This window comes from Hypomesus transpacificus, chromosome 12 (genome assembly GCF_021917145.1).
Source record: "Hypomesus transpacificus isolate Combined female chromosome 12, fHypTra1, whole genome shotgun sequence".
NCBI lineage: Eukaryota > Metazoa > Chordata > Actinopteri > Osmeriformes > Osmeridae > Hypomesus > Hypomesus transpacificus.
The window spans coordinates 8,074,648-8,093,579 of NC_061071.1; the positions used below are offsets into that span (position 1 = coordinate 8,074,648).

At 40.4% G+C, this 18,932-nt stretch overlaps 1 protein-coding gene across 2 annotated transcripts; it reads left to right on the plus strand.

The window, feature by feature from the left end:
• The first annotated feature begins 6,419 nt into the window (after positions 1-6,419).
• On the plus strand, positions 6,420-18,330 carry slitrk6 (SLIT and NTRK-like family, member 6). Of its 2 annotated transcripts, none has more exons than XM_047031198.1 (2): positions 6,420-6,493; positions 13,411-18,330. In XM_047031198.1, exon 2 carries the CDS (start codon positions 13,426-13,428, stop codon positions 15,934-15,936), a length of 2,511 nt encoding a protein of 836 aa, XP_046887154.1. In that variant the 5' UTR covers positions 6,420-6,493; positions 13,411-13,425; the 3' UTR covers positions 15,937-18,330. The 2 variants fall into 2 exon arrangements, with proteins under 2 accessions (XP_046887154.1, XP_046887153.1); XM_047031197.1 differs by lacking the exon at positions 6,420-6,493 and adding an exon at positions 8,066-8,614.
• The last annotated feature ends 602 nt before the right edge of the window (positions 18,331-18,932 follow it).

Here is an 18,932-nt window from a genome sequence, read left to right on the forward strand (position 1 = left end):
CCATCTCTAAAACAATTAACAGCAGGACAATACTGTCAGTCACCACCCCCACCCCCACCACCACCACCACCTCTGCTTCAGACCCCACTCCCCTCAATCCACTCAACGCCCACATAATGGGCAAATTTGAGTGTGCATACTAATCCCCTTGAACAGTCCCCACCCCAGCATCTCCTCAAATGAGGCCTGCAGAACTGAGCCTTCATTTGCCCCCCAGCCTTGTCATTTATAATGGGAGGGGATCCACCCTGTGGTGACCTGGGAGATGTAGTCTGTTCTGTCACAGTGGTGTTGCCAACTCAGAGTGGCTAATTGAGTAGGACGGCAGGGGTATCACTGTGTGTGGGTTTGTGGAAAAGAGGAGCAGGCGCGTATTTGCGGCCTATGGGTTACAGGGGATCTGGGAGAAACACTGTATTTTTGGGAAAATTACACGCATTTTCTATAAACCACACCCTACCAGAATGGGAGCTTTGTGTTTGTAAATCTTAGTATAAACCGCACTGGAATATGTGCCGCATTTAAAACGGTAACAATTACAGCAAGCAATGCACGAGTATAGGCGATCTTAGAGCATGCCGTTGTCTCACACTTCGAAAACAAAAGTGCGTAATGTATGTTTTCTATTGGCCGAGAATTAACTAGCATTAATGAAAAAAGTGTTTCTACTGTTGTTTTGTTATAAAACCGTGCTATAAGCCGCTTCTAAATATAAACCGCACCACCACAAGAAAAATGTAAATGGGGTATAAACCGGGGTTTTATTTCCCCAAAATACGTTAACAATGACAGGAACACACACAGAACACACCGACACACACACTTGTGCATCCTAGCAGATACAAATACATGTGAGGAGCACACACATCCTGTAAATGTGCACACTGCTGATGTCCCAGAATCTCTGACGACACGGCGCACAGAGAGTGATGTATTTATTTAGGCTGCACATCCGCCAACCGGGGGGGGGCGGGGGCGACGGGGGTGGGGGGTGCATAAACAGGAGATGAGTGGCTATCCAGAGGGATTCAGGCCCCAGAGTATGTCCCACTTCCTCTCATCATTCACTCTGGTGGATCTGTCAGGGCTGTGTAGTCGTCTGCGAGTTCCACCACTTACACAACTTTTGTCGGTCTATTTTTATCGTCTTCTATCTTCATGAGTGGCACCTATGTCTGAAATGTAACAAACGTTGGACGCCTGTGATATGGCTGTCAGTTCCTTTCTTTTCTTCTTGACACGATGTGTCATTGTGAGGAAAAGATACTGACTTTGAAGACATAAATACATTTGTCAATAACTTTGTAAAGAGAGGGCTTTTTGTTTCTCTCCATTGCCCACTGAAGGGAAATCATAATAGCATCATAGAATAGCCAGCAATACAGTAATATAATGAGGAAAAACGGGGAAAGAATCTGACGAGCTGATTATGCTTCCTCCACACTGTTTCTAAGGCGTGACAAATGGTGTTTCTCTATAGGATGCTGTGTGTCAGCATCGGTGTGTAAACAGACATCTACTGTATGGACTGTCGGAGCCTGCAAACACCCCAGAGAGCCTAATAGTTGTCCATCAGAAGGAGTGTGTCAGCTCTCAACGCTTAATCAAAGTGATGAAATCAAACTGGCTGTGTGTTGACACATACAGTGCCTCCTGGGATGATGATAATAACTGTGCTCAGATGTCATTACACGTCCATGACGCTTGTTTTTTGATCAGGGAAAATGCAAACTCTTTTAACAAATGATATTAGTGAAGGAGCTACATTGTGATACAATTTCAGACCTAGTATCATTTAATGAAGAACAGTGTGCATATGAGTGTGTGTGTGTGTGTGTGTGTGTCTAGGTGTGTGTGTGAGCTTCTGGTTTGATAGGTTTCTAGAACTTGTCATTGCGTAAAAGTGCTAGGACATTTTGGAAACTCAATAGTGCCCTCTCCTGTACAACAATGGCACTAATAGCATATGCACAAGTATTGTACAACTCCAGAAAAAAAAGCGATTGATTTGAAGTGTGTGTATGTGTGTAATATGTATTTCAAGAGTGTGGTTTTCAAAATGCACATTTCCAGGACACTGGAATTCCTGGCAGTTTTTATTTGTTTGTTTTTTGTACTATTGACCTGCTACAGTCCATCTCTTTACCCGATACGAATGAGTGCACTTCAGACTCACTTGTAACAATACTCAAGTAGTCAGCTATTGTCTTACTAGAAAATAAATTGTGTTGGTTGTGCAAAACATTTCAATTGTAAGAGTAATGGAACAGGGTAAATGAAAGCATACCTGTTTACAAATCTGGTTGCTTTAGTCATGAAATGCGTTCACAATCATACTTCCAATACTATAAGGCTGACCATTAGTCTATTGTAATGAATGTAAATATAAATCCCATTTCAGGGGATTTATGATGTTAAGTCAAGTCTGAGAATGAATAAATAGATTCATGAAATGAAATTGGACAAAAATAAACAGCTGTTCTCAGACTGATCCAGACCCAGACCCGAGTGGGGGCCACTAGACAGTCATCAAACAGATGTTTTACATAATGTTTTGCTTGTGCTACCCTGTAATTAGGTGACAGATCTGTGCATTTGAAGAGGGTAGGCAAATCACCTTCATTATAAATGCTTCTCATTATTGTAATGAGGTGATTTCATTAACATTGAAGGAGTTTGTCTTTGTCACCAAACAAGGCTGTTGTTATGAACCTCAAAGTCCTCTGAAGTCAAGACCCAGGAGGGGGCAGCAGGTGTCCTCAGGTGATTCTCAACACAAAAAGAAAATGGTCCCTCTATCCAGTGCCATATATGACCACATTTAGTCCCCGAAGACTAGTCCTCAAGGAGTGATGAGTGTTGTTTAACACACTCATATGATGTTTAACCTTTAGTTGAGGATTGGATTACTTCACTTCCCCAACCTTTGACCCGGATACAAACAAGCAGGGCCTCATGGCAAGTCCCCAATGACCTCCGCCCCACTTTGCTATGACACTAATTGTCTTCATTTGCTGTCTGTCTACATCACTGGGCCGAGTTGCTGTGTCATACCTCTGGCCTCGGCTCATCCATGTGTACTCACTGGCTTTATGAGGAGGCCTCAGCTGGGCTGAACCGCTCTGGTGAGCAGGGAGCGACAGGTACGACGCCGTCGGGGCGCATTTAGGAGGATTTAACATGTGAAAGGGGCTCAGGAGTGATAACAAGGCAGGGCTCAGAAGCCAAAGCCAGGCATTTGGATTCAGCAGGGTGACAGTGAGGGTCTCTGGGGTAAGGCTCCTGGTCACAGTCGGCAGATGAAGGTAATTGTTAATGGAGGTGGACCTGCTGCAGAGGCCCCGAGTCTACTGTGTGTAAGCAATAAAAAACGCAATACAAAAGGTGAAACCTGAAACTTGCATGGGGAGACAGACTTGAGACTCCACTGCCAACTGCTCCAAACCCCTCCATAAATCTTGTAGTATTATATAACAGCAGTTTAAATGAAATGGGCGAAGGAAAGTTCAAGACTAAAAAGGCATTGTGAAGGAAGCCTTGTTGGGTAGGTGACACATCTATGTCAAACAGAAGCTGACAAGGCTGTGCCTTCTCTTGTAATACAGTATATTCAATCTGTACTAGATAGCAGAACATGACCCATGACCCATTTCCAAGGATATATATTGTCAGTTGTTTTCTGCCTGTCCTCTCACAAAACACATTTGCAGCACTAGTTCAATATTTTCTCTTTACTAAAGTGCACATACATATCACTTGTGCTGTAAGCACACTATGTTCAAGTTGAATTGATTAAATTGTGCTCTCACTAATATGCTAAAGTTGAATACAGTACATTATCCAACAACTAAGGAGGAATACGGAAACCCACGGTACAATTGGAATTCAATATGATTTATATTGCATTTTGAGTTTTTCAAGTCCAACGTTCTTGTTTCAAAAGAGAACAGCAAATGGCAAACATTGTTTAATTGTAATATTGTATATTGGACTGCCTCATATTCTAGAACGTGCTATATCAAAGTACATTTTATATTACAGTAACTTTATCATTTTCTAGAACGTGCTATAAAAAGTAAATGTTCAGCTGTACATTGCTAAACTCCCAGTCCTTGTCAGGATTTATGGAACTGGGAGGGTTTGTGGACCATTCAGAAATAGTTTGGACGCACTTTGTTTTGTTGTTGTGTTTTTCTTCAAATAATCTGCCATCTTCATATTGCAATTTACCAGGAGATGGCAGTGCACACTAGGAAAAAGTGTCCTGTTGTCCCATAGGTGGTTATTTCAAAATATATAATTTAGAAAATAATAATAAAAAATGTGTGGTGAGGAAATAATATAGACTAAACTAGGCCAAGTCAACCTGCTTACAAATGACAGATTTCAGAATTTACACCACTTATTTAAGATCTATTCCTATATGTTGAATGTGTGCGCCTTCCTGCCAAAGTAAATTCCTTGTCTGTGCAAACTTTTGATGGCGATTAAAACCCTTTCTGATTCTGACATTGGTCTCATGGAATTGAACTAAAAGACACAGGTTTGGTTCACCAGCTCTGGCCCAAAGTCACAAGTGAGTAAACAATTAAGATGAGCCCCCGAGATGCAACCTGTCCAGCAACAAGACAGATGAACCGGAGTGGCCACCCATTACACAGACACTAAGTGGAGAGGCTAGAGATGGAGAGGGAGGGAGGGAGGAAGGGAGAACATATGGGAGGAAGATGTTCCCTCAAGCTATACAGACCTTTTTATGACTGATACAAACTGTCCTCCTTCACCAAGGCTTCTGTCCACACTAGGTCACAGAAGGTCACCACAAAAACCTGTCTACAGGATAACGGGTGATAGAGGAATACAAGGTATGTAAATAAAGCAGAAGCACACAAAGGGATTACATACAATAGATGGTGTGCAATGGTGTATGGACAAAGAAAGGTGTTCAATTTTAATTATGTATGGGCCCTTCATGAACAATAAACAGGATATTGCCAGGTATAGTCACTGTTTGTTTGGAGTAGTGGTAGGTATCAGGTCTCAGGTGAAGTCACTGGTGCTATATCAAACGAATGTCCCTTAAGTATAGAGGTTAGACAGGTGTTGTCTAGTTTTCCTTCTGCACAATCACATGATACCCTTTTCAATATTGTCCATAAGTAACTTTGACTCATGTTGTAGATGTCTTGCATATAACATATTGTACTACATAGGCTCACAAGTTCAATAAAACTAAACAAAAGTTTTACCATAGAAATACAAGATACACCTCATTTGCAATTCTCCACACATCTGCACCAGAAATTTGCACTTCTGAACTCTCACCAAGGTTTCTTAACATGTTGTTGTGGGTTTTCCATTTGATTATATGGAAACTGACTCTATTTTGAGTTCTTCAAGATTATAGTTCCAGTTTTAAAAGATAAGCAAATGACATACTTTGTTTCATAAAGTGTACTTTTTAGAGAACAGGTCACCTATTCTAAATGTTTATTTGCCCACAAAGAAGCATTTGTTTGTGAACCCTTTTATCTGTTTTGTCTGTTTACAGGTAAACATACTCTACGATATTTTGTGAAGTTTTATCTTGTTGACAATTACAGTATACCCCAACAGACTTCCAACATCACTGATGACCCACAATTGCCAGCACACATAGCCGACAGACCAACAATACTTCATAAATACAACATGTTTGAACGATGAAACTCAGAGAAAAATGAATTTGTTTTTTTTTACTTTTATGCACACTTTTGTCCTGGGAAACACATGAAAAAACGGGAGAATGATTTTCCCTTTGAACTTTTGAGCTAGGCATGCATAACAATCTACAAACAAGTTTTCCCTTATCACATGAACCTTTTCCACCTACTTCAGATAATTCAGATTCAGAAGGATTTGAAACAACAATCTAAATTGTTAGAGTTTGAATGCTGTGGGGCACTAGGAGCTGCTATGGAACACTTCATACTTAGAACCATAACGATCATACCTGTCAACAAACAGCGCTTCTGAGATACACAGTATAGATTTCAAGGCTAGGCTGTGGCCATTGGGAACTGTTATAGAACTCTACATACTTCACAGTCATAGCTGTTTTTCAAAGTTGTAGACAGAGGTTTTGAGTTAAATAAGATTAGTATCTTCATCCCATCTTCCTTTGCTATGTACAGTCCTAACTGTGATGTATATATGCCTGAGACTGACCTTTCCTATTGATGACTAAGCACGGCAAATAAATTACAGTCGTACGTAATCTGTAAAATATCTGAATGACTCAAAGATCTACAGCTCGGTATGTATCTTTACAGTACATGCAACCTGGTGGACATTTGACACATGCACACATATCTCAAGTAAGAATTTGGACAGAAAAAGACTAGAGTTGCAATGATTGAAAGGTCCACATTCCAATACAGGTTGGGGCGTGTAGGTCTGGAATCCTTTGTGAAGTTGTTGACACTGACCTGCGAATACTTCATTTTGTGTAAAGGTAAGTCATAAACTTTGGAATTCAACATTTTAAACTAATAATGATAATGAAGGGGATTAAAACAGATAATTGTGTTTGAGAATATTTTTTTATACGTATGTTTAATTGCCAATTCAGTCATGTTTTGATTTGAGTTTTTGTGGTCTTTCACAGAAGCACCACACAGTAGTAAACATGCAAATTATTACAACCATAAATCAGCCAAACCACATAAAGAGTAACAATAATTATAATCAAAAGCATTATACAACTTCTGATTGCACAACTCTCAAAGACAGGTTATACTAGTTCCTACAGCACACATTAGCAGTACAAGTTGGAACTTGAGGTTTGTTTGTTCATCTTTCATCAAGACGAAAACATACTCACCTTTTTACCTCAAATATATTTGACCAAGGCAGCACCTTGAAAGTGGACCAAGGAATTATCCTAATTTTGTCATGAGCATATAGCATGTAAGAAACAAGAATAAGACACCTGCAGTCCACTTTCACAAAATAATCTGTCATGTACCAATTTGCATATAGAAGAATCAGCATGTCTACATCCACTCACTTGAACCTTCACCTTTAGACATTTACACAAGGGACACATACAGACAGTAGTTTAATGTCTTCCTACATTTTTGACAGGTTTTTATGTAAAAATTTAGTTTGAGAGGAAGCCTGTGAGAGGGGGAGAGAGAGAGACTTCTATGTCACCTTATATCCCACATAGCAAAACCAGCAGGGTTCTTGACTTCCAGCAGTTCTTGCCATCAACTGCTACCAAATCTTCAGCATTTTGGAAAAAAAGTGAATATTGCTGGACAAGAATGGCCAAAAATACAAATGTTGACATGTGGGTAAGAATGTGTATGTAAGAACAATGAGGAGGTTCATTCATATCAGTCGATCATTACACACAATATGTCTAAATCATATTTATTAAAGATTTGTGTAAGTTCCCACTATATTATGAATCTGGAGGATATGTGAGTTTTTATTATTTAGAATATTATATTTAATAATATTAATAATATTAAATAATATTTTTATTATTTAGAAATTTAGAATATTTCAATTCTGAAATATTCTAAATTTCCCACTGCAGCACTAAGAATAATCCAAATAACTTTAACACCCTGTCACATACAATGACAAGAGTAAAGTGAAAACAAACACTATATATTTTTTTAAAGTTGTCAACGTCCCCTCTGTCACTGTCAGACCGCAGTGGGGACAGCCACAGTGTTATCAGCTAAACCCAGATGCTTATCGTGATTATGCATCACTGACCAGAACATCTAGCCCATTTGGAGCATGGTTTAGATAAAGTAATAAGAACTCCAGGCTATATAGACTCCTTTCCACAGACCAATGTGGAAAACTGTCAATATAGAGGTACTACGAATCAAATAGGCTCCTATGATTACTGTGTGATAGGACACGCAGTCCTCAGGGGTTTTCTGGTTCCAATACTGTACATCATAACCTTGATACATTGTGCCACACAAGGTTACATTGTTCCAATGTGAAACTGACTTGCCTCCAGTTTTCATTCACGATGTGCTGTGTGTGCTCTGGTCCATAGCCAGAACCCCTTCTGGAGGAGGAGCCGGAGAACAGAATACTACACAAGATATTTCCCGTAGCTCGAAAGCATGCAAATGCGAAGGAACTCCCAATATATCTTTCTGGTATTTCAACCGACTTCTCACTCACTGTCGTTCAGCCTGATAGCAGTGTTTTCAAAGAAGACATCTGTAAACTAGAGTTCCGGTCATTATGCCGAAGAAGACTGATTTGTAAATTAAACACGTGATTAAGTGAGGGGATACTACATCCAAAGAAACTACCTTGGACAAGGAGGCGGACTGGTGCAGTTTTTTGAGCACTTCCCATGGAATAACCATGCACACTTTTTAAGATCAACGATACACTGTCTTTGTCTTCATAAAGAGAACACAACGAACGAAACGATTACAACGTTACAGATTTTTTTACGGACTCTAAGAAACTGTAAAACTGAGATAAAGTGTTCGCGGTTACTTTTAATGCGTCGATTCTGCGCGCCTCCAAATGGTCACCCTCTAAACCCAGGCGTCCTCTGGATTACCTAGTATCTCCCTTAGCACTGCGGGTAAGCACACTTCAGCAGAATAATATTACTCATTTTTTGTAACTTTATTGCTTCTTTAAAAACACAGCAGGGTTATTTTAGACCTACCTAATTCTTTAATCATTCTCGCAAAAACTGTCCATTATGGGCATTTTCGAAGTAGCTAAAGTAGACATCATATACGACCTGCAAAGCCTGTGCCTCTGGTAATTTTAGTTACAGTTAAGGTGTTAGGTGTTTTGCCAGACTACATTGGAAAAAGTATACTCTGGCTTTAACATGGTGTACATTTCTGCGTTTATGTGTACTTGGCAGTATAGGTTAATCTAGGCTGTGTGGGTTTACTTTATACGTACAATTAAACATGTTAAGACAGCCTGCTTTTGCAGACAGTCCCCCTGCGCAAGCTGGCAAGTTCACCTACCGCTGGCTCGGCTGGCCCACTGCCACGCCGGGAAGTCAAGTCTGCATGCAATATAGCATCGCGAACATGTCAAGAGGCTGCAGGGTGCTCTCACCAGGGCATTGGTAACAGTCATTTTCTATTAAGTATTATGCTTTATCATGCATAATGCATGTTTTTACAACACAACCTTCAACTGCCCCTTTACAATATCCACTTATCCCTTACACCCCTCTGCTGTACCTTCTCACACTTTTTGAATAATCTATACTGCCACCACAAAGTTACGCCCTTCATGTAAAGTGTTGCCCATAATTGAATGACTGTCACAAATCCACTTTTTTGAACAGCTGAGCTGATTCCTTTTTTTACTTACCATGCAGTTAGGAAGGTTATGAATACTTTGAAGATGAGAACCAAAACAAGGCATATGTTTGTAACTAGATTTGGAAATTAAATTTTCTTATTGACCTAGAATTAGTGAATTTGTCTCAGGGCTTAAGACCATATTTCGTAAAAGCCATCTAACCATATGTCTCACATTCAAATCAGATCATGCAAATTCTCATGGGGAGAAATCATTTTGCATCTGTTCAACTCAAAACACAATAATAGACTGCAGTGAAAGTGAATACACATTCCATTCTGGGATATTTCAGCACAGATTCGTTTCTTGCCCCTTCTTTTTTTCTTCTTCTAAAGAACTAAAAACACACACAAGCATATTAGACAAGCTGAAAGGAACAGCAAGTAACCTTTGTTGCTTTGAGTGGGCGAATGCAGTAATTATTATCCATCGTCTGTGAGACTGAGGGCCATGCACATCTACATAGATGTGTGGGTGTAGTGGTATCCCTGTAGGGCAGCCACATCACTTCCAATACAGTGGAAAAGAGAAGTGTCCTGTCCTTCAGTAATTGGCCTGGGAACATTGCAGGGTCCTCCACAGAGGTCACAGTAGTGTACAGCAGCACATAATGTGCGGTTCCACTCACAAATAGAGGTGAAATATTCCAGTTGTACCCCACCTTCCTTCCGAATACACATTAGTTTTGCAGCGTTAACACATTTACTGGAGTTGTTGGCCACCTCTAAATAGAGAAACATTGATGTCATCCCAGTGCAAAAATAAGGAGGACTTCAATGTTTACGCTATGGTTTTCAACATATTTTAAGAGAAAGAAGAGGGATACACTGAGTTTAATATTTACTTATTCAACAGCTGTGCTAATGATAGGCTTAATTTTGAATCTGACTGTTGTTATTTCGCCTGTGAGACAATGTCATAGATGTATTGTACACAAAGATTATTGATGTTGTGGCTATAAAATACTTAATTGTGACTCGGCTTGTTGTAAACCTACACAGCTTACAGTTTTAGGAACTGCTGACAAATAGCTTGTTTTGTACTAAGTCATAATTATTGTGTCCATAGTTTTTTTTGTACCTTGTATGTTTGAAAGTAGAACACTGATTGGTCAAATGTATTGCTATATTTAAAGTCTGTTATGAGACATGTTATTTGTCTTGCAAGGCATGGTTTTTCACCAGTTCAATACTAGCAGGCTTAGTATTTCTACTGTATAGTCATTAATCTCTGTGACCAAATTAAAGACAAGAAAAATTATGGGTATTCTATAATTCAGTAACCAGCTCTGTATCTGTGTGTGAAATTCTAGAATAGTTTTATCAAACAAGTCTTATAAAATAGCTGTCAGCCAGATACTGAATGTATTTGAACCTTGTTCCTGTTATGCACCAGACCTTGGCTTAATAGGCTACTTCCAAATGGCTGAGGTGCACTTGATCAAAGCTTTCCTCACAGTTTGTATATTTGAAAACTACTTTTACAGTTTACATGTCTAAGAAGACAAATCAAGTCAACAAATCAAAAACAACTTCAAGTTCAACTGTCTGGAGATTGGACTCTAGGTCCTTCCCAAGCTGCCCAATGCAGAGCCCTGAGACAGCACGGATACAAGTAAATCCAGTACAGCATCTGCACATGTCTGTCCTATTTAATACATTATTAACATATTTAATGCCGCTATAAGTATACGGCTGCTAATTATTGTGAATTAATTGCATCAAATTAGTTAAACAGATCATTTGAAGTGAAGCCCTCTGCGCTCACCAAGGGAGCCGTGGGCCCCCTGTTGTGATGCTATTATTAGCTTATCATGGATAAGCTCACTGTCAGTGAGGGAGGCCCACCAGCCGGGCGAACAGCGACAATTTGTGTTACAGCAGTGCCACACGTATCCATGGAGGTGCTTGGCCTACAGTATCAGGACCAAATATAAACATCTCATCGGGGGTTCAGCTCTTAGCTTTGGTCAGCATAGCTACGTGACCGAAACAGGTTCGAAGCTGACGTGATCTTATGTGAAGACATGGAGACTTGTGTGTCTCTGACACTGCATACCGCCAATGGTGTGTTGGTGTGCCATCGTTGCTGGAATACACAATAAAAAGGAATACTTGACATTGCGTGATTTTCAACATCTGTTCTGAAAGAAATAGCCTGACAGAGACAAAATAAATTTGGCATGAAGCATGATGCTGGCACAAGAGCACCATCACTGTAGAACCTCATTGGGGTGAAGATGGAAGAATTTAAGCATGGCATCATCAATTTAAAATTACCTAATTACTCATTGGGCAAATAGGGTGTCTTAGTGGTAGGGTAACACTAGCAAGATAATACCATCTATAAAAATGGAATGTTGAAGATTCAGAGTAGAGCACAGAAGCCTTTTATATAAGCAGCCTAAAGAGGAACACACTACAGCATCTTGTATGCAGTGTGTAGCAAGACCCCCCGCCCCTCCCCCACTAAAAAAACCTGTTCTTGGACCGAGCAAGCACGTGTGATCGTGATTGACGTCCCCGCGTGGCTGTCGTCCCCCTGCGGTGATGATGACTCCACTAAGCAATATCAGCACCATCTGCACTGCTCTGGGTGTGGAAGTATTAGATGCATCACTCACAACAAATTTGATCAATTTGAACGGACAAACAGTTTATAGCGCATAGTTTCTCAGTGATGGAAAAGGCAAGAGCTTTATTGTGTGTCATTTAGCGGAGAGCCATGGACAGTTTATAAAGGGTACATGTGACTCAACTACATTCTATTATACCCTCCATGAAGCATGTAACGGTTTTGATGGCCCTAAAAAGTACCCAGTCTTTTCAAAACATCTGTTATCATGTTGGGATAGATATTAAAGAGTGGAAGGCCTATTTATGTGGTCATAAATGGCACAGACTCATTGTGTGTATTAGAAACCCGCTGGGGATCAGGGACATACTTTCTATATCAGGATTTCTTTCTTGTTCTTTTTTTTCTTGGAATGTGATGTTCATCGAGTTATTCTTTTTTCAGTGTTCTCCTTCAAGAACAGTGAATGCTTGCTTACGTGTTGGCCATGCTTACATGCATGAGCAGATATTATAAGGCTTCACTGGCCTCTAATTGAATTGTGTGGTTGCTTCACCAGAAGCAAGAACAAGTTTTGGTTCAGAAAATAGGAGTGAGACAGTTGAGCTGCTTGTTCTTCCCATCACACAATGTGTGATGTGCACAGTCATTTGTCAATAGGGTTTTATTCACACTGTACTGTGCGTATGTATTTTTACCTCCACCCCCACCCTGATGGGTTAGGCAGCGTCAGTCTTTGATCAGTGTCATTTTTGCACACCAATGCGGCACAGAGCTGTCATACACCCAGGCCTGTCATATCGCACAAAACACTCGATCTACCATTGTAGCCTACAGTAAATATCAATTTGGTTGAAGGAAATTCAAAGACATACTCGGATCACACACTCATTGCACCTTGACAATGTGGAATGGAACCAATATATATGATGATAACATTTAATACGGTTGCAAATATGTGGTGTCTAGGATATACCCAATGGTGCAGTATCTTTGAAACTCCATCATCATTCATACATGACCTCGAGTGTATAGATGGGTGATGTAAACCGGATACACTTGCCATGTTTCATTATTGCACCACCATCTCCATTTCCCTCCAAGAGGTATTGCACAATGTCGTGGACATAACACTTACCTATATATATAATGAGAAGTTATAATTCCCCCCCAAAAAATGGAGACTTGAAATGGCATACATATTAGATCATTAATTTCGGAAGATTAGATAAGGATTCAAATCAATTCCGCTGAATCATGCATGATCTGAAGTGTGGGCTATATGGGTTAGGCTCACACTGTTTATTTTATGAAAATTATTTTCTGGGACATCACCAAATCAACATCAACTTGATTTAATAATTAACAATAATGATTCATATTGGCACTGTATATTTTATCAATTATTTTATCCATGATTTTCTTCTACTGAACACATTTTGTTAACATGTTTCCCTTCCTCTCTCTCTACAGATACTTCAGACAGAAATGCTGCCCTGCATTATTTTCCTTTGCTTGTTTTTTGCTGCTGCTAGTTCCCAAGACATTCAGCCCTCCAAGGCATCTCTGAGCGAATGCTGCAACTCTTTGTGTACCTGTGAAGAAAGAGATGGCATCCTGCATCTTAACTGTGAGCACAGAAACATCAGCAAAATCTCACAAATCAAAGTGCAGTCAGATATACCCTTCCACCTGAATCTGTACAAAAATGATTTGGTGGAGTTACGTGCAGAGGACATGGAGGGTCTTAAGAATGCCCTGTCACTGCATCTTGGGGCTAACAGTATTCAAGAGCTAGAACCAGGAGTATTTAGTGCGCTTGGCTCACTGAAGAAGCTTCACATTAATAGCAATTTTCTGGTCACCCTGAAAGAAGACACTTTTCTCGGCTTGGTAAATTTGGAATTTCTCCAGGCTGACACAAACTCCATCCATGTAATTGAACCTGGGGCATTCAACAAACTTATCCGTCTCAAAGTTCTGATCCTCAACGACAATACCATTGAGTTTCTGCCCGGCAACATCTTCCGGTTTGTACCACTAACCCATTTGGACCTGCGTGGTAATCGGCTTCAGACACTGCCATATGTGGGGTTCCTGGAGCACATTGGACGTATTATGGAACTCCTTCTTGAAGACAATGACTGGGTATGCGACTGTGAGATCCTCCACCTGAAGATTTGGATGGAGAACATGAGAGCCCAGTCAGCCATTGGGGAGGTTATCTGCAACAGCCCCCACCAGCTCAGAGGCATCATCCTGGCCAAAGTCCGACGTGATGTGCTCTGCCGGTCCCATGTTGATATCAACTTAGAGGAGCCTTCCAAGTCTCTGGACATGGTGGTCACGCCGTCTTCCAAAGTGGCTCAGATTCCAAAGCTGATGGATGCCAAGGATGATGCCAAGCTACCAACGCCAGCTCCTACTCCGGAGAGTCCTTGTGTTGAGCAGTGCTCTTGTCATAATCACCCTGTGGCTGGGTTTTTGATGCATTGTCAGGACAGAGGAATTCAGAGGATTTCAGATATTGGAATACTTCAGCAAAGCCCCACCAAGCTTGTCTTGACAGGCAACATGATCCAGAGACTGTTGAAATATGATTTTGTCACATATGATAGTTTGGAATTGCTAAATTTAGCTAACAACCGCATTGATTACATAGACAATGAAACTTTTCTCAGCCTAAGCAATCTGAGAAAATTGTACCTTAATGGTAACAGACTTGAAAAGCTTTACCCCACCATGTTTGTTGGGCTCCACAACCTTGAATACCTGTATTTGGAATATAATATCATCAAAGAAATTGCTCCTGGTTCTTTTAATGCTTTGCCAAATCTAAAGCTCTTGTCTTTGAATAACAATCAGCTTACTTCACTCCCACTACAAATATTCCGCAATGTACCCCTTACCAAACTGAATCTGAGGAAAAATCTGCTTATGCACTTGCAAGTCAGCAACGTGCTGGACCAGCTTGAGTCTTTAGAACAGATCTATTTGGAGGACAACCCATGGGACTGCAGCTGTGATTTAGTCAGTCTCAAACAGTGGGTGGAGAAGCTCAGAAAAGACACAGTTGCGGGCTCCATTTTGTGTCACACCCCACCGAAAGTTACCTCAGCCGATTTGAGATTGCTGAGACACGAGCTGCTGTGCCCTGGCCTGGTGACGTTTTACTCTTTACCTCCTGATGCGGACGAGGCATCAACCACGCTAGGGCCCAACCCAACTTCAAGGGGCTTCTTCAGCTCCCTCACGGACACTGTTCCGCTCTCTGTCCTCATCCTCAGCCTGCTTGTACTCTTCCTCGTGGTCATTTTCTTTTCGGCGGGGACCGTGGTGTTCATCGTGCATCGTCGTCGACGAAGAGCCAAGAAGAAGCAGGCCGAGGAGCAGCCGCGGGAGAACAGCAGTCCCATCCACCTGCATTACAGCATGTACGGCCAGAAAACCACCCACCACACCTTGACACAGAGGACCGGAGGCACCATGTATGAGGAACGCTCACACAGTCCCATCGTCCAGATCTGCCGCAACCCTACATACTGCGCTCAGCACAAAGAACACGAGTCAGACCTGGATTACGACGTGGAAGAACCCTCCAAGCATGCCTGCCGGAGCATCATGGAGAAAGAGAACATGTCCCCTCTCACAGGGTCCAATGTGAAGTTCAGAGCCGTGCCAGGCGAGTGTCCAGCCGAGTTTGTCACCCTTGGGGACGCAAACTCGCTCTACAAGAACATACTAGAGAGGGAGAAAGAGCTACAGCAGCTTGGAATTACAGAGTACCTCAGGAAAAATATGCCCCAGCTGCAATCTGCTGTGGAGATTCAGGTCCCAGGACACCAAGAGGAGCTGAAATTAATGGAGACACTTATGTACTCAAGACCACGCAAGGTCATGGTTGAGCAAACTAAAAACGAGTACTTTGAACTCAAAGCTAACTTACACACTGAGCCCGATTATTTAGAGGTACTGGAGCATCAAACTCAATTTAACTGAAAAAGGACAAGAAATAAAGAGGTTTTATTTTTAACATGATAAGTGCCTTGTCCAATTGCCGTTTTCACACCATATGACACAAATGACATAAAACATAGCATTATTGGATTCACAAGCAGCACAATTTATTCGTAGCACAGAATGTATACTGTATTTTCTTGTTATTTATAGACAGCACTTTGTATAGGTGATAACATACTGTGTTGGCCAAATACTGAATTTTGGTAGTTGGGGTAAAACTATTTTTAGGGTATGTGTAACAGTTACTCCTTTGACAATCGGCTGCCCTGGACATTTTCCATCAATTTTGCCAGGCTGATATAATTATATGCCATAGTCAGCATGCTCTATGTGCCATAGACTCATAACCATGCCAACGTGTATTTTGGGTATATATGGTTCTATACCTTTTTTTAGTGGTGAGTTTTACCAGTTATCCATACTATTATTTCAATACTTATTTTGTATTCTAACCTGTGGCAGTTGTAAAAAATGTGTTATCACAAAAATGTTTTGAGTAAACTTAGCACTTAAAAGGACGGAACAGTAAGAGTATATAGTATTCTTGTTATGGTAAAAAGAATCATTGCACTAATCAAACGCCATTTAAAAGATGGTGCATGACAATCAACATAATGCTGAACAACACTGTTTTAGCTTGTTCCCTTTATCGAAGGAGCACAGCCACTAATGTATGGCCCTTTATGTTATCCTCTGTGTGTATGTGTGTGTGTGTGTGTGCACGCTGACATCTTTGTGCTTGTGTGTGTCAGAGTTTGTGTATGTTTTGTCTTTTCGCAAATCAAATCTGACCATAATGATAACTGTTCGAAAAATGCTTTCAAACACATGGATTTTGGTAAGTTAATTGGTGTGATCACTCTACAACCTTTGTTAAAATTTAGATAATTTATTCTGTATATTATGTACATAATTATTCACTGATCTTAGTTTTTTGTGTGCCTTTTGTGCTGTACAGGCTATGAACAGATTATAATTGATGAAATGTAAATAAAATTATGGTATTGCAAATCTTGTATTATTGTACATGTTTTACCTCACGTGTTTTAAGTATTACGTGATGGTTAGCATGGTCATTAAGATCTTGCATCAATAACTCAGTTTTAGTCTATTTTGGTCATTTCAGTGCTCTGAAGCAAATACAAAATGTCACCAAATGAGTCATCATTGCTTGCATGACAGATGTTTGCTATACACTGTAGAGGGCTTGTCGTGTCTAGGTATCATTATCAGTTAAGTACACTTCATTATTTTGCATGTCATCTTTCAAGGTGCATACCTTTCACAACTGTGAAACATAGTATACTTTTAAGTTACTCTATATATTTTAACTGATGACCTTTGAGAGAATGGAGGTGCATTGTATAGAGTATGTGTTTCGTGACAAATCCACTCTCAACATTGCCTTCCTGCCATAGTCACTCATGTTTCACTCAAGTGGCATGTCAAGTCTTTCCAGTTTTTGTCATGCAAATAAAGTCTGTGGTACAGCCCCGTCGCCCTCACCCCTCAGCCCTAGCCCCCTCATATCCACCGTACTTAATTACTACACAACAATAGCTATATAATTCCCTTTCTACTGCTCTCCTCACGACTTCCATTTTCTTTCTCCCTGGTGCTTCACTGCCTGTTCCAGTCAATCCATTGCCCATCATAATTGATGTATCAGAGGATGCATGCAGGCCTTCTTCAGTGGACTGGGACTGGTGTGTGGACCCAACTGGAAGCATTGGGATTGGTGTCCTTTGAGAGTTAAAGGAAATGTGCCCTGTAGGCCTTGGTTGTGACATTTAGCAAAGTGCAAAACAATGTTCAGTCTGAGGAATTGTTTTCTTTGTTTTGTGTCTATGAATCCTAGTGCCTGTTAATATTTCAGCAATTCTGTGGTTAACGTCAAACAGACTTAATGTTTAGACCCCCCGCTGGAAGAAATATGGTATTTTTTCATGTAAACATATTTGAGCACCTGAATTATGTATGTACAGTGATACTTGTCTAACAGGCTCTACCTTTACTTTACGTAACATCTGAAGATCTCAAGTTACTAGTCGAGCATTATATCAACACATGAAAAATGACTGAATAAAACAATGCATGCTAGCATGAATGCTTTGCTGCCGGACATTACTTTTGAGTGTGACTCCCTTTCAGGTGGAAAGGTTCACCTGTGCCACTTGAACATGAGAACCGTCCCCTCTGACCTGTACCACAGCCAAGCTATTTAAAATATAACTAGAAAGGCACCTGGACAGTGTGTAATCTCCAGATAGCTACTGTGTATATTTCTGGAGCAAAGCCACATAGCATGCCTTGTACGGATGATGCTCCCTGTCATTGTTCATGGTATATTAAACTTGTAGTCATATTGCAAAATGACCCATTTGTAATGGTGCACAGAGAAGTAGGTGGAACAAACCCACTGATGATGAGAGTTGACCAAGCACATAAAAAACAGGAAAAAGTGATGATTTCCAGTTCTTCATATTCATTATTAATCTGTATGAACATTTATACCTCAAGCCACTACTTTTCTGAAAGCAATTTCTGGATATGTTAAGGGAATACCAGGCAACTACATGTGATATGTTTTTGAAACATCTGAGTGATAAGACATAGCACCCACCACTAAACAATGTGTGCTTACTTGTATTCACCATTAAGTCGAAACTCAATTATTGTCAAATTAAATGAAAAACATAGGTCAACATAGTAATGATGATGTTTTGGGCTATCAGCCAGTCCATTACAGTAAATGCTTATGTAGTGTAATACCTTAATGTCAAAATTAATGTAATACACTTGATGCACTGTATTGATCCATTTTTCATAGCATTTGCCTGACATCTGGATACAAACTGTAAACATTATAAATAAATTGGTAGACATTTCAGGCTGTTTCTTTGATTTAGCAAATCAAAGAATAAACAAAAAAATCTGAACATGCATTAATGAAATAATCAGCATCCTTAAAATAC

Coding starts and splice junctions, on each gene's coding strand:
- slitrk6 (XM_047031198.1), top strand. CDS start 13,426: ATGCTGCCCTGCATTATTTTCCTTTGCTTGTTTTTTGCTGCTGCTAGT.